The 16,175-nt window shown below is 42.9% G+C and overlaps 1 protein-coding gene and 1 long non-coding RNA gene across 8 annotated transcripts in view; both read right to left on the bottom strand.

Annotated features, from left to right (window-relative positions):
- Nucleotides 1–16,175, bottom strand: part of MAP3K3 (mitogen-activated protein kinase kinase kinase 3) — a 75,498-nt gene that overhangs the window by 51,974 nt on the left and 7,349 nt on the right. For 2 of the 7 annotated variants that reach the window (XM_015120051.3, NM_001257786.1), the window contains exons 2-3: nt 11,682–11,803; nt 9,388–9,480 (exon numbers count right to left, since the gene is read on the bottom strand). In XM_015120051.3, the coding sequence (XP_014975537.1) occupies nt 9,388–9,480; nt 11,682–11,803 (215 nt within the window). Of the gene's footprint in view, nt 1–5,888; nt 5,924–7,171; nt 7,447–9,387; nt 9,481–9,577; nt 9,597–11,681; nt 11,804–16,175 lie in introns of those variants that run through there. The other 5 variants (XM_015120052.3, XM_015120053.3, XM_077969577.1 and 2 more) reach the window with 4 other exon arrangements.
- LOC144335872 (uncharacterized) lies at nt 1,771–5,220 on the bottom strand. The gene is made up of 2 exons (XR_013407067.1): nt 3,150–5,220; nt 1,771–1,865 (listed from the first exon to the last, which is right to left on the bottom strand). It is a non-coding gene; the product is annotated as an uncharacterized LOC144335872 (long non-coding RNA).

The raw sequence follows: 16,175 nt of genomic DNA, 5'->3' as shown, positions 1-16,175 counted from the left end.
CAATGATAATAACTAATGTTTATTGAGCATTTACCACAAACCAAGCATTGTTCTAAGCATGTTTACATATATTAGTTAAACTGATCCTCAAAACAAGTACCATTATTATCTCTATTTTACAGAAAATAACTGAGTTACAACAAGATTCAGTAAGTTCCCCCAAGGTCAGGTCATATTGCTTGTAAAGGAAGAGGTAGGATTTGAACCCTGGAACTATGACTCTTAACTACCATGCTATGCTACAACTTAAGTCACACAGGCACTGAGAGCAGTTTTTCACTATCTTCTTTTTCCCGTTCCCCTGAAATTCTAAAGTTACCATGACAAGAGTCCTTTAAAGCAGAGTTGCCATGCTGTGATGCGCGGTCTCCAGGTTCCCACACTACTTCCTCAACTGGATCTGGAGTATCCTGAGTGCTCTATGAAGTTTGTAGTCCTGTCTGCCCCTGCAGGTGGGTTACACATCCTTTTACCTGTTCCTGCCTATCACCCAGCATACCTCGCTGTAGCTCTATTTTTTTTTTTTTTTTTTTTTTTTTTTTTTTTGAGACGGAGTCTCGCTCTGTCGCCCAGGCTGGAGTGCAGTGGTGCTATCTCGGCTCACTGCAAGCTCCGCCTCCCGGGTTTACGCCATTCTCCTGCCTCAGCCTCCCGAGCAGCTGGGACTACAGGCGCCCGCCACCTCGCCCGGCTAATTTTTTTGTATTTTTAGTAGAGACGGGGTTTCATTGTGTTAGCCAGGATGGTCTCGATCTCCTGACCTCGTGATCCGCCCGTCTCGGCCTCCCAAAGTGCTGGGATTACAGGCTTGAGCCACCGCGCCCGGCCTATTGTTTTAATTAATAAATTTTATTTTTAGAACAGTTTTAGATTTACAGAAAAACTGAGCATATACAGCAGAGTTCTGATACATCCTTCTCCCCTCTGTACACAGTTTCCCCTGTTATTGTTATTACAGAGACAGGGTCTTACTCCTGCCACCCAAGCTGGAGTGCAGTGTTACGATCACGGCTCACTGCAGCCTCGACTTCCCAGGCACAGGTGACTGATTCTCCCACCTCAGCCTCCCATGTAGCTGGGACTACAAACAGGCACATATCACCGCACTGGGCTAATTTGTAACTTTTTGTAGAGATAGGGTCTTGCCATGTTGCCCAGGCCAGTCTCAAACTCCTGGGCTCAAGCAATCTGTCCACCTCAACCTCCCAAAGTGCTGGGATTACAGGCATGAGCAACCACACTCAGCCAGTTTCCCCTATTATTAATATCTTACATTAGTATGGTGTATTTCTGTTAAAATTAATCGATACTGATATACCAACTAAAGTCCATAGTTTATTCACATATTTCCTCAGGTCTTTTTTCTTTGTCTAATTTTTTTTTTTTTTCATTTTTAAAAGTTTTGGGCCAGGTATAGTGGCTCATGCTTCTAATCCCAACACTTTGGGAAGCCGAGGTTTGAGGAGCCCAGGTTTGTTTGAGCCCAGGTGTTTGACATCAGTCTGGGCAACATAGCAAAACGCCATCTCTACAAAAAATACAAAAATTAGCTGGTTCTGGTGGCACATGCCTGTAGTCTCAGCTACTTGGGACGCTGAGGCAAGAGGATTGCTTGAGCCCAGGGGGGCTTGAGGTTGCAGTGAGCCATGATCAGCCACTGGACTCCAGCCTGGGTGAAAGAGCAAGGATTCTGTCTCAAAAATAAACTAAAAAAAAAAAAAAAAAGGTTAAAAAATAAACAACAGCTTTCATTCTTAAACTGGGACAACATTTTATTTATTTTTTTAATTTTATTTTTTTATTTTTGGAGACAGAGTCTCGCTCTGTTGCCCAGGCTGCAATGCAGTTGGCGCGATCTCGGCTCACTGCAGCCTCTGTCTCCTGGGTTCAAGTGATTCTCCTGCCTCAGCCTCCCAAGTAGCTGGGATTACAGGCATGCACCACCACGCCTGGTTAATGTTTGTATTTTTAGTAGAGACAAGGTTTCACCATGTTGGCCAGGTTGGTCTCGAACTCTTAACCTCAAGTGATCCGCCCGCCTTGGCCTCCCAAAGTGCTCGGATTACAGGCGTGAGCCACTGCGCCCAGCCCTAGGAACACTGTATTTAGATATACTAACAAAGGAATCTCCTCAGTCCCTTTATGGAACTGAAGGAACTAAATTTATTTCATAATGAGCCATAACCTAAGCACTGCTCTACAAGAATTTATTCAGAAAGGGAATTAAACTTTTGTTCCAAACCACAAATCACTGTTACTTAAGACTAACCGAGCCTGTGACCAAAAAGCAGTGTAAACAAAGATGCTTCTTTGATGCCACGACAGCCTTACAAGCTTCCATGAACCACATGATAGGCCCAAAGGTTCCTAAATCTGAATTTCACCTGTCAGGCTGACCATAATAAGTCATAGATAAGGGAAGTTCAGATAAAGATAATTTGATTCAATGCCTTCCAGCCAGCCATTCTCCTTGTCCTCTCTGAGGCATTTCACACTGGTGGCCAACTCTATTTCCAACTTCTGTGACTCTATCCCAGCACAGGGAACCTGCTACCACTCTGACCACTTCTGCTTCTTTGCTGGTTCCTCTTGTTCATGCCCTCTCCCACCCCTCCCCAAACATGTGACCATTCCTCAACCTTGCGACTTCTGACTTTTGGGTTTCTCCTGCTCTGCACACACTTCTCAGTGGGCCTCTAAATAGAAGAGTCCTCAATCTCTGTATCTAGCCCCAATCTCTGAAGCAAGGCTCATCTGCTTGCCACGTATCTGAGGCCAATATGTAGTTGTTAAGAATGTAGCACTGGAGTCCAACTGCCTGCTTCAAATCTTGGCTCTACAACTTCCTAGCTGTGTAACCTCAAACTTAGGTTGGTGCAAAAGTAATTGCAGTTTTTGCCATTAAACCTAATTGCACTAGGCCGGGCGAGGTTGCCTTGTAATCCCAGCACTTTGTGAGGCTGAGGGCAGATCACGAGGTTAGGAGTTCGAGACCAGCCTGGCCAACATGGTGAAACCCCGTCTCTACTAAAAATACAAAAATTAGCCGGGTGTGGTGATGGGCACCTATAATCCCAGCTACTCGGGAGGCTGAGGCAGGAGAATTGCTTAAGCCCAGGAAGTGGAGGCTGCAGTGAGCTGAGATATACGCCGCTGCAGTGAGCTGAGATCACGCCACTGCACTCCAGCCTGGGTGATAGAGCAAGTCTCCGTATCAGGGAAAAAAAAAAAAAAAGTAATGGCACTGCAGCCTCATACTTAACCTATGACTTAGTTTCCTCATCTGTAAAGTGAGAATGATAGTTTCCAACTCATAGAATTATCAAAATAATTAAATCATATAATTGGGTAAAGTGATTAGAACAGTACCTCATATACAAGTGGTTGGTAAATGATAATACAGGTCCATTATCCTTTAGCCAAAATTCTTGGGGCCAAAAGTGTTTCAGAATGCATATTTTGGATTTAGAGGGGTAGTATGGTACATGTTCTATAAATCACGTGATGTCTCCCCAGGGAGTGGAGTGGAGGGTGGCTGAGACAGTACTCCTATGGTAAAGGCAGAATGCTCAAGTATTTCCTGCACCTCTTAAAAGTTAGTTTGGGGGTTTTGTCCCTAGTTCTGACCAAGAGCCAGGGACAGAATCAAGTTCTATACTCTTTTCCCTGGCAGGCACATGTCCTAGGACAGAGGAGTCTCCCTCAATCCAGGTTGCTAAGTGACTCTGGGCAACACTGTTCTCCCCTTCCTTGTATTAGGCATACTGTGTTAAGTCACTGAGATTTGGAGACTATTTGTTAACAGAGTACATGCTTTTTATCCAAGCTATCCTAATTTTTGCAATGAAAAGTATGAATACTCACAATAAGTAGAATAAAGAAAGACTATAAATTGCCCTGTCTCTACTCAGGACAGGTCTGGTTGCCAAATGAGTCTGCTACAAATTAAAAAATAATAAATAGAAACCAGAAACTAAAAATGCCCGTTTAGTTTGTAGTAATGTTTGGATCTCAGAACTGCAGATAACAGATTATGGACCTGCAAAAATCAACATACACATATACACATACCTCACACACTCTTGAGGTTTTTTCCCACTGTAATCTCAAACTTAATCTAGCCATATGTATCTACATCAACTACTCTCCTGAACTAGTCTCCCTTCTCAACTATTACTTTCTTTTCAGAGATGGAGTCTCGTTATGTTGTCCAGGCTAGAGGGCAGTAGCTATTCACAGGCACAATCATTGTGTGCTACAGATTTGAGCTCCTGGGCTCAAGTGATCCTCCTGCCTCAGCCTCCCAAGTAGCTGGGACTACAGGTGCATGTCACCATGCCTGGCTCAGTGTCACTATTTCTAACATTGGTACTGCTGTGCTCCTGGTTATACAGGTTCACACCTCTGAGTAATACTTGATTCTTTCCTTCCTTTTCCCCCTCACAGCCAGGGAGCAAATTCCAATTCTCCTCTCAAAGGCCTCCAGTATAAGACTCTGCTTCCCATTCTCACTGGTATCACCTTCAGTGAGACCCTTTCCCCTTGATCCGAGTCCTAAAGCCACCTTTATACATTTCAGCTCCCCATTTCCAACCCACTCTGCGTTCCTCTACAGTTCCAACCATCTCAATCACCTTTTTCACCATGTTCCCTCTTTGTTCATAAGGTAATCGGTGATACCCACTATCTATGGAATAAAGTCTAAATTCTCTGATATCACTCAAAGCCCTCTGGGATTTAGGTTCACTCAGTTTACCTGAACATCTCACACTGTTTGTTCCCCACAGGAATCCCCCTTTCAAGCCAGATCAATGCTCACCTTGTTTCCTGATACATGCCATGTTTGCTTCTTCCCCAAGGTCTTTAATCATTCTGTTTCCTGACTTGGAGTGCCACCCTTCCTCCGTTCCACCTAACTGTTTATACTTCCTTCACAGCCTAGTTGAAGTTCCTTTCCACCTGAAATGACTCCATAGCTCTTTTGGCCCAAGCTCATCTTTCACTTTCCTGGCTTTCTATAGCACTTACTCTCTTTACCACACAGTGAGGCACAGTTACATCATACTTTATTTCTTTCTTTCATGTAGTCCTCACTTCCCAGTAAGACTGCATGATTCCTGGGGTACAACGAATATGACATACCTTTTTTCTTTCTTTTTTTTTTTTTTTGAGATGGGGTCTTGCTCTGTCGCCCAGGCTGGAGAGCAGTGGCGCGATCTCGGCTCACTACAACCTCCGCCTCCCAAGTACAAGCGATTCTCCCAGCTGAGCCTCCCAAGTAGCTGGGATTACAGGCACCTGCCATCATGCTCAGCTAATTTTTGTCTTTTTGTAGAGACAGGGTTTTCACCATGTTGGCCAGGCCAGGTGATCTGCCCTCCTCGGCCTCCCAAAGTGCTGGGGTTACAGGCGTGAGCCACCACTCCCAGCCAACATACATTTCTTTTGTGTGTCTGAGAAGCCTGACCATAAGTACATGTTAAACTGAATGGAGGGTGTCAGCTACTGAAAAAAAAAGTTCTAGTACAGAAATTCAGGTCTAAGCAGCTTCATGTCCCCTGCCCACCACAGGCAATCCGGTGAGAGCAGTAGTGAGAGCCACGCTCAGGAGAGAGACAGTGCAGGCCGCCAGGTTGAGCTACAGATTCAGGAACTCAGCAGGAACAATAGGAATAACTGACAAGAATACTAAAGCAGAAATGACCTTTTCACAGTCTGGACTCAACAGGTGAACATGTAGCCCAAAAAGCTTTCAAGAATCCAGAAAAATCAGGAATTTTAACCAAACATTTATGAAATAATTTGACCTGAAAAAGGCCTCAGTTAGCCATCATTCTTATCCTCGCTCTGATTCTGTACTGATTTCTCTCCCTGCATTTGCTACATACCTTTAATGCCTCCCCACATTTCTGGAATTGCAGTCCTTATTTTGCCAAAGAGAGTAAGTGAATGAAAGGAAAAAAAAACAGAACAAAAATTAAAATTTTATTTTTAAGCATGACTCAGGAAAGTTGTAGGAGATCAGTGGAAGAGATGATTATAAAGCAACTATAATGCCAGGCTTGTGTGTTGCTTTATATCTTATTTTCAAACTAGCCAGCCCATCTTATCAACAACCCTTGAAAGAGAAAGGAGGTGTTAAAAGAGCCAGGTCTTTCACACTGAAAGCAAAAGACAGTCTGCTCAATCATTGACCCTGCTGGGGGAACAGCTCCTTGAATTCTCTTCCTCTAGAAATGATAGCCAAGGCCCTGCCCTGCTTGTACCTATCATGAAGAAAGCAGCTTTTCTGTTCTAAAGCACCCACTCATGAACATCTGGAGGGTTAGATCCAGAATCCAGCCTCTATTCAAGTATCTACTTACCCTTTTGATAAGATTCAAGGGAAACAGGAATCCATGGAAATAAGGATTCCATTTCTTCCTCCACTGGGATTTTCAGAAATTAGGCTAGCTTCAGAAATTTGCAAAGATCATCAGATAAACAGTAATGATAATCCCATAAAGATAGAAAAACCTTAATCCTTTCAGTTCCACAACACTATGGACAGTTCTAGTTAGAAGCTTTCCCCAAAGCTCATACCTGCAGTGCCAAAACATAAGAAGTGACATAACCACTACAACTTTACATTTGTACATTTGTTTTACAATGTACAAAATATTTCACATTCTGTCTATGATCTTACAACAATCTTAAGAGGTAGACACAGTGAGTATTAAGTCTATATTTCGGATGGAAAAACTCACTTCAGAAAGGTTATATGACTTATACACAATAAAATTACTGTGACTAGGAATCAGAAGACTTGGGATTTACCTCCTGCCTCTACTCAATACCTTTGTGTAAAAGCTGTGTAAACCTTATACACATGCTTATAGTGTTGTTGTTAACTGTTATTGAAAGCACTCTATAAATTATAAAACCCTGCGTTCATACATGAGTAACAACTCTATGACTCCTAGGCCAGCATTCTTTTTTTTTTGGTTGGTCTCAGTTTTTAATCGTGGCAGGACCTCACGCACTTGCACGTGTGCGCGCATACACACACACACACACACACACACACACACACACACACTAAGGCTTCAGATCTTGTTGAAAGCTGCAATGTTGACACTCTACACATGCTCTCAAACTTGGTAATCTCCTCTTCCAGAAAGTTTGTCCCTACCTTGTCATCCTCCACCACACACTGAATCTGCAGCTTCCGGATACCAAAGCCCATGGGCACCAGCTTGGAGGCCCCCCCAGACCAGCCCGTCCAGCTGGATGAAGCGCATACAGGCCTCCAATTGGGCTATGTTGGTCTCATTGTCCCAAGGCTTGACGTCCAGCAGGATGGAAGACTTGGCCACCAACGCAGGCTTCTTGGCCTTCTTCTCCACATACCACCGCAGCCACTTCTCCCACAGCCGGAATGCCTCCTTGTCTTCCTCCTCATTGTCGCTGCCAAACAGGTCAATGTCATTGTCCTCGTCACCCTCTGCTAGTGCGGCTGCCTTCTTGGCTGGGGGCTCCACTTGGCGCATGGGAGACACATGCTGGATCTGCACGGCTGTGTCCCTGTGGCCAGACAAGCTCTTCTCCAGCATGTTCAGTCATAGGCCAGCACTCTTTTCACTATACTAAGTTGTCAGACCCATAGAGAACTAACACCTATTGATAACGCACTGTGTGTCAATGACTGCTAAAGGGACACTACACATCATGGCCTGCAAAACTATCCATAGGACCCAGCCACACGTAGGATGTGCCACACATCTAAGAATATTCAGTCAGCTCTAACCATGCTGTAGGCTTCCAGAGACCCAATATACAAAAGGGAGAATACAGAGAATGCTCCTAGTGTACAGTATTCTCTGTACTCCTAGAATACAGAGAATACAGAATCTACCTCCTAGAAAATAGTTAATAGCTCATTGCCCACGTACTTCCATAGCTGCCTATTTGTTCTCAAATCCATTCTCTTTTTCAATTACTTACCAAGCTTGTTTACTTAGGGAAGGGGATGTCTCAAGTCTTGCCAAGCAGAGATATTAAATTAGATTTTTCAGTTCTTCCAGGCCTCGGCCCCCAAATAATCCTGTTAATGAACCCACAACTCCTCTGGCTTTCCTTGCTGGGCCAAGCTTGAGCCCCATGAAGCTGTGCCAGTCTCAACTCTGTCTTGTAGCCAGCACTGCCATTCTCATAGTGAAAGGCTGTTAGCCTCTGCCAGCACCATTCCACCCTTGAATAAACAACCTTTTCAGCTAGCCAAAATGCTTAGTTTCTTTCAACTAGGATTCTGCAATTTGAATCTGTAATCCAATTAGACATTTCTTAACCAAATTTGGCAACTCTTTACCATTTAAATTAGGTTTTGATCTTTCATTCCTCTCTCTTCCTAAGCATGGACTTTCTGGTAGAAGAACTGGTAATGAAGAAAACTATTTCATTCTGTCTCAGGCCAAGGCTAACAAAAACTATGATAATAATAATAAATGTGTAACTCTGTGAATTATAAAGTCCTATGTTAAATAATAATTAATATCACCAGGCTCTTTTCATTATATTAGGCTATAAATACCTCTCCCCCACATCTTCCCCGCACTGCCTCTTACCCCGTCTTTCCTAGAGATGCATTTGCTGAGACTTTGGCTTTTTCTGCTTTCAGAATTTTGCTGAAGAATATCCCTCTTGGTCAGAAGTGAAACATCTGCTACGCTTCCCAGGACAGGCCATTCTATAACCTTGACTTCATTAAGAGGAAAAGCTATCTTAGCATTTTATTTCCCCTTTTGCCCATATTAACATAAAACTTTGAGCTTCAATTTCTAAACAGCCATACTAGTTCCACATCTTCACATTCTTCCTAAAACAGAATCTTAAGATAGGATTCCCATTATTAGCTTATCGCAATGTATAGAAACTCATGACGTGTGTAAGGAATGAACATACTAATGAATCTCTACACATCTCCAAGCATATACATAATTTCTTGCCCAATAAATCAACAGTCCCTTACATAGTACCTAAAGTTGTGCTGTCCAATACAATAGCCACCAGCCACAAGTGGCTGTCTAAATTAATTAAAATTACATAAAATTTAAAATTTAGTTCCTTAGTTGCTCAACAGACACACGTGGCTAGTGGCTACAATACCACATTGGACAGCACAGATATAAAACATGTCTGTCATCACAGAAAATTTATTGGACAGCACTGATAGAGGCTGCTTATCAATAACACTGTTGTGAGAAATGGTGACTAGAAGCACTGAACACAGGTCACGGGTAACCAATACTTTTTACAAACAACTTGTTCGGGAAGTGAATTCCGCTGTTGCAGCATGAATAGCAGACTTAAAAGTACATTTTGGCTTTAACAGGTAATCTGGATCCTTACCAAAAATTTCTTTTTCTCACTGGCCCCTGCACATGAGCTTGTTGTTACTGTGGGGCTGTTCAGAAGGGCTGAGCTGCTGCTGTTGTGTTTTTTCTTTAAAAACAAAAACACTGAGGTTAATAATTTGTTTCCTTCGTGCAACATAAGTTTGACAACATTAAAGTAAATCATGGATCCAAAGATCTAGTACCTCTTGTTAAGATTACTTCCTGGCCGGGCACGGTGGCTCACGCCTGTAATCCCAGCACTTTGGGAGGCCGAGATGGGCGGATCACTAGGTCAGGAGATCGAGACCATCCTGGCTAACATGGTGAAACCCCGTCTCTACTAAAAAATACAAAAAACTAGCCAGGAGAGGTGGCGGGCGCCTGTAGTCCCAGCTACTCGGGAGGCTGAGGCAGGAGAATGGCGTGAACCCAGGGGGTGGAGCTTGCAGTGAGCTAAGATCCGGCCACTGCACTCCAGCCTGGGCGACAGAGCCAGACTCCGTCTCAAAAAAAAAAAAAAAGATTACTTCCTAACAAATAGTCAATCCTTTTTACAGTCTTCTGCCTTCATAACCACTGACTTCACTCTAACAGTGCAGCAGCAGGCACAGCAAAAGATCAAGACTTCCCTCATCACAGCTTTTAGGCTCTAAGCAGAAGGAGTCCTAAAAAGGAATCCTCCTTCAAGGAACTATCAGTAACCATTCCACCCCTCCTTTTCCCAGCCTGGACCTTTTGGGCCTTCCAATTCAAGAAAGCTTCCCCTTTTTACCCACTAACTGATACTCATGCCAATAGTCCAGTGTGGAGAAAGATCAGCTAACTGGAGCAGTGTTACCAAGCACACTCTACATAGGAAGACAGGAAGGAAAGTGAGGTCATTAGGCTCAAGCATGGGGGAGGGGACTCACTTCTGGTAAAATGCTCCTTCCAAAAGTGGCTTTGAATACAAATGAGTTATAGCAAGGGAGAACTCAAACAGTCAGACAGAATAACATCTGAAAACAGTGTAAGAATGGGCCCTTATCTGTTTATATACCTCCAGTACTGTAAGGTAACAACAACAAAAGCAGCTTTTTAAACTAATCCTTCTGTTTTAACATGAAACAAAAGGACTCCTCTTCCCTTGGGGTCCCTAGGATTCCTAAAGGCAGGAAATACTCTGGAAGGCTCTATCTAGCAGACCACAGACAGGAAAAGTTCTAGGGCCTTATACTATCTCTAGGAACCAATTCTGAAGAATTGGTAAACAAGATGCAAATGAGAAGAAAAGAGGTTAGCTGATAAACAGAACCACAAGGGAGAATGCCATAGACAAATTTTCATCAAATATGCCCAATATAGCTGATGTAGCATTAGATACCGACTAGGAAGGAAAGCTCCCCATCATTCACTCCTCTCTGCAGGCCAAAGTACCCAGGAAACAGGTAAGTGGCACTACGGGTGAGAAGAAGATTCTCAATGACACACAATTTTAAATGTTAAGAAAAATAGGCAATGTTTTCCTAAGGAAGCATACAACTCTCAATAAAACAGGCACTATCAACTACCTGGGTTAATAAGGTAAAGCAAACAGTAATAACAAAATCACTCATTATTGCCTTTAGAATATACTATGTGACATTTTAATTAATAAATTTACCTTCTTAATTATATTTTACATAAGCTAATACCAAATTAATTAGTTTTTCCTGATTATATACTGTAAGGTAGCTAAAAACCTTCTGACTTAGGGATCATGAATCTGAATTAAATATTTCCCAAATATCACTAAAGGGGAAAAACGTATATGAATACTGTCCCCATAACAGATGAAATGCTTACAGAAGGCTTTAAGATTCCAAATCACAGATCCATAACTGCATGGCTTTTTTTTTTTTTTTTGAGACAGAGTTTTGCTCTCTTGCCCAGGCTGGAGTGCAGTGGTGCCATCTCGGCTCACTGCAGCCTTTGCCTCCCAGGTTCAAGCAATTCTCCTGTCTCAGCCTCCTGATTAGCGGGCCTACAGGCATGCACCACCACACCTGGCTAATTTTGTATTTTTAGTAGAGATGGGGTTTCACCATGTTGGCCAGGCTGGTCTCAAACTCTTGACCTCAGGTGATCTGCCTGCCTCGGCCTCCCAATATCACTTACCATTTAACCATACCTGGTTGGTATGTATTACTTCCCATTTAACAGACTGTGAAAGGAAGGGGTCAAAAGTATTCAACCCTGGTAATGTAGTCTCCTTGGCTTTTCATATATTTCCCATTTGAAAACCCCTCCCCAACAAATCTCATTTAGCTCTGCCAGGGTCACACACACCTGCCTATTTGAGTGACCTGTGTCTTTGTTCTTCATGGTCTCATATCCAGGCATCCGGTGACGTCGGTTCATCTGGAGGGCCACCAGATCGTTCATGATTGAGTTCAATGCCTCCTGTTCGTCTGCAATGAAAGAGAGCACATGGACTAAGATACTTAAATACAGACCAGCAAAGTTCTTTCACAAACTATATGACTAATACTCAGGGAGTTCTGCCCAGGCAAAATGACAGACCCTGTAACTATAATCAGATGCAGCCCAAAAGGTCAGACTATGGCAATTTGAATTTTAACGGAATTTTTTTTCTTTGAGACAAGGTCTTGCTCTGTCCCTCAGGCTGGAGTGCAGTGGCGTGATCACAGCTCACTGCAGCCTCGAACTCTAGGGCTTAAGCGACCTTCCCACATCAGCCTCCCGAGTAGCTGGGAACACAGGCATGGGCCACCATGCCTGGATAATTTTTTAATTTTTTGTAGAGACGGGGTCTCCCCATGTTGCCCAGGCTGGTCTCCAACTCCTGGACTTCCGTGATCCTCTTGTCTCGGCCTCCCAAAGTGCTAAGATTACAGGTGTGAGCCACCATGCCTGACCTTTAATGGTTTCTTAATAGCCCTCCAATCAGATTTCCTACAGCAATATTTACCAATTAATTGCAGGGAAGGGACATGCTCAAACAGAGCAGTTTGTCCAGTGCCAGAGAAACTTAACCAGGAAAAATAGATGAAAAGTTGAAGTGAAGAACAACACAGTACAATGTAATATGGTATTGAATGAAAAGATAAATCCAGAGAGCAGATTATGGCACAGTGTCAGTCCCAGACTTATTCTTAAAGCATCATAAGGAGGAGAGTACATTTTAAAAGGTACCAAATAAGGGCCTCAGGTAACTGTTTTGAACAGAAGTTGTTTTACAAGCCTAGCATCTGAATGCCACCACCACCATCAACCCCCACCAACTCTTTACAAGTTTATAGGCCTTCTACTTCCCATAGGGAAGTCAAAGGGTAGTTCTATTGTTTTTCCTCCCTAAGCTGACCAAGCAATGCATTGTCTCCACCTTACTGCCATTACTTTTAATCCCCTTTTCTTGAAATAGCATGGAGTACTAGAGTTCTCATACATTAAAAACAAATGGCCAAAACCCAGAACACAAACCAGCCCAAGTCTATGTTGTACAAATTTTTCCCAGGTCCTTTAAGATATATTTGCCCATTCAAATAGCATTTGGAGATTGAAAATGAATAAATCTGTTGATCGGGAAGGGAACATGAGGGATGAGTCGTTACACTTGCTTTGGTGAAAACTGACTCATTTGGGGACTTGGGGCACACCTTAAAAGAAGCAAATACAAAATATTCCACCCAAAGAGAGTGCTCATCTTCTGCCCTTTATCACTGCCCCTTGGAAATATTCTAATACCCTGTGGAAAGAAATGAACAGCGTGAAATGTAGGAAGTAAAACTGCTCCAGTCTCTTCTTCCACTACTGATTGAGTGACTGACTGACTGAGACAGGGTTTTGCTCTGTTGCCCAGGCTAGAGTATAGTGGTACAATCACAGCTCACTACAGCCTCCTCCACCCCCCAGGCTCAAACAATCCTCCACCTCAGCCTCCAGAGTAGCTGGGACTACAGGTGCACACCACCACGCCCTGCTAATTTTTGTATTTTTTATTGAGAGAGGGTTTCACCATGTTGCCCAGGCTGATTTCAAACACCTGAGCTCACGCGATCCTCCCTCCTTAGCCTCCCAAAATGCTGGGATTACAGTCATAAGCCACCGTGCCTGGCCCTTCCCCTTATTTGCCTCTCCCCTCTTCCTAGACCAAATCTGCTCTAGTGCCCTATATGCCCTCTGACGAGGTGCAGAAAAGGACAAAGTTGCCTATAAAGAGGCTTTTGCTTGTTCAGGACAGTAAAATTAGATTTAAAACTTGCAGGAAAATACCAGGAGCCTAACTTCCCATATGATTCCACTTCAAAACATATACAAAAGTATGTATGAGAGTGACATAGTTGTAATATCGAAAGCATGCAGTAAAGCGGATAATGAATGAGGAGAAAGTGGGTATCTACAAAAAGACATCTGTCAAAATTAACACATATAAATCCCATCAATTATTTTATACCTTCTACAATTTCTCTATAGCTTCCTTAAAGAAGGGAACTTGGCTGGACAGGGTGGCTCATGCCTGTAATCTCAGCACTTTGGGAGGCCGAGGCAGGCAGATTGCTTGAGCCCACGAGTTGGAGACCAGACTGGGGCAACATGGCAAAACTCCGTTCTACAAAAATACAAAAAATTAGCTGGGCATGGTGGTGCACGCTGTAGGCTCAGCTACTTGAGAGGCGTAGGTGGAAGGATCACTTGAGCCCAGGAGGTTGAGGCTGCAGTGAGCCATGATCATGCCACTGTACTCCAGCCTGGGCAACAGTGAGACCGTATCTCAAAAAAGGGAACTTGGTTTTTTGTTTTGATTTTTATCCTCACAACCAAACCTTAAAAACTAGAGCATAACATCTAAGCTAGGAAGATTGGTTTATATAATAATATGTATAGGTTTATATATTAAATGGCTTATATATTATTAAATATGTAAAAAATTGGACCAACTGTAATAATAAATTGGGATCAATGTAAGCAGGATTATGACTAGGTTTAAGCGTTTTCTGAGGAGCATCCAACAATACTCCTAAAAGCGGAATGCACAGTTATCAGTAACAACATTAACCACCCTAAGAATTGAGAATTTTCAGTTCTTTCAACTCAGATACTGAACGAAGACGGATGTGAATACACATACAGGCACACACATACACACACCACTTTTCAAGTCAGATCCACAAGTAGGACTGGAGAAATAATTTCTAATTCTGTATAAGATGATGTTATTATAAGAGCTGGTTTATCAGGTTGACAAATTCTGCTTCCAGGAAGCTAACCAATTCCTGGCATTACTTAATGAATAAACTTGTTTGGTAGTTCCAGAGCTGAGAACACAGTAGAGGCACAGTTTGGCACGGTCATCTGAAATCTGGGACAACTGACACAAGTGAATCAGGGTTATAGAATCTAATTTTGGGCCGGGAGCGGTGGCTCAAGCCTGTAATCCCAGCACTTTGGGAGGCCGAGACGGGTGGATCACGAGGTCAGGAGATCGAGACCATCCTGGCTAACACGGTGAAACCCCATCTCTACTAAAAAAATACAAAAAACTAGCCGGGCGAGGTGGCGGGCGCCTGTAGTCCCAGCTACTCAGGAGGCTGAGGCAGGAGAATGGCGTAAACCCGGGAGGTGGAGCTTGCAGTGAGCTGAGATCCGGCCACTGCACCCCAGCCTGGGCGACAGAGCAAGACTCCGTCTCAAAAAAAAAAAAAAAAAAAAAAAAAAAAAGAATCTAATTTTGTATCAAAGTCAAATGCATTCCTAGAAGTAGACAGGTTCTTCAACTGGTACTTCAGAGGACATGGATAAAGACAGGAAGTAAATCAAGTGGCTCTTTTAGGCATTTCTTCCTGGATTGAGGTTTTGTTTTTGTTTTTGTTTTTTTTCCTTCTAAAAAGCAACATCACTATGCACACTTGGCTGCCACAAGCCAGTTATCTCTGTGGTATGGACTGAGACTAACGGAATTATCAGCACTCCTTCAATGTGGCATTCCTTAAAAACACACAACTTTTAAAAACAAATAACAGGCTGGGCGCAGTGGCTTAAGCCTGTAATTCTAGCACTTTGGGAGGCCGAGATAGGCGGATCACTTGAGGTCAGGAGTTTGAAACCAGCCTGGCCATAATGGTGAAACCCTGTCTCTACTAAAAATACAAAAAAAAAATTAGCTGGGTGTGGTGGCGTGCGCCTGTAATCCCAGCTACTTGGGAGGCTGAGGCACGAGAATTGCCTGAACACGGGAGGCGGAGGTTGGTGTGAGCTGAGATGGCACCACTGCACTCCACCATGGTGACAGAGTGAGACTCCATCTAAAAAAAAAACAACAAATAACAACTTTCTTAGACTGAAGCAGTTAGGAATATGAACTTCAGAGTCAGAAAAATTTGGTAAGGAGGACCTGAGCAAATCATTTATTCTCTCCAAACCTCAATTTCCTTATCTGGGAGATAAAGCTTTCACAAAGCTGCTGTGAGAGTTAAAAGCAAAAGAAAACCTATGAATTATTTCTTATAGTACCTAACACTTAGTAATGCTAAAAAAAAAAAAAAAAAAAAAAAAAAAAAAAGCTGGCTATTATTATCATCAATGAGAAAAGGTCAATGGAAAAAGACTGGAGGCCATTTAAACTACCCTAATACTTAATTTTATTACTGAACTTTTATAAATCATTAACAACCATTTACTGAATACTTATCCTGTATTATACATTAGGAAGTTTTAAAAGATATTTCAAGGTGTTCAAACTCTAGGGATAAAAAGATAAGCAACACACAAATACAAAGTTGTATCAAGAAAAGAATTGGCAAGGTCCAGTGGCTCACGCCC

This window comes from Macaca mulatta, chromosome 16, assembly GCF_049350105.2.
Source record: "Macaca mulatta isolate MMU2019108-1 chromosome 16, T2T-MMU8v2.0, whole genome shotgun sequence".
NCBI lineage: Eukaryota > Metazoa > Chordata > Mammalia > Primates > Cercopithecidae > Macaca > Macaca mulatta.
The sequence above is the reverse complement of the archived record's forward strand: the minus strand, read 5'-3'. Positions and strand labels throughout refer to the sequence as shown.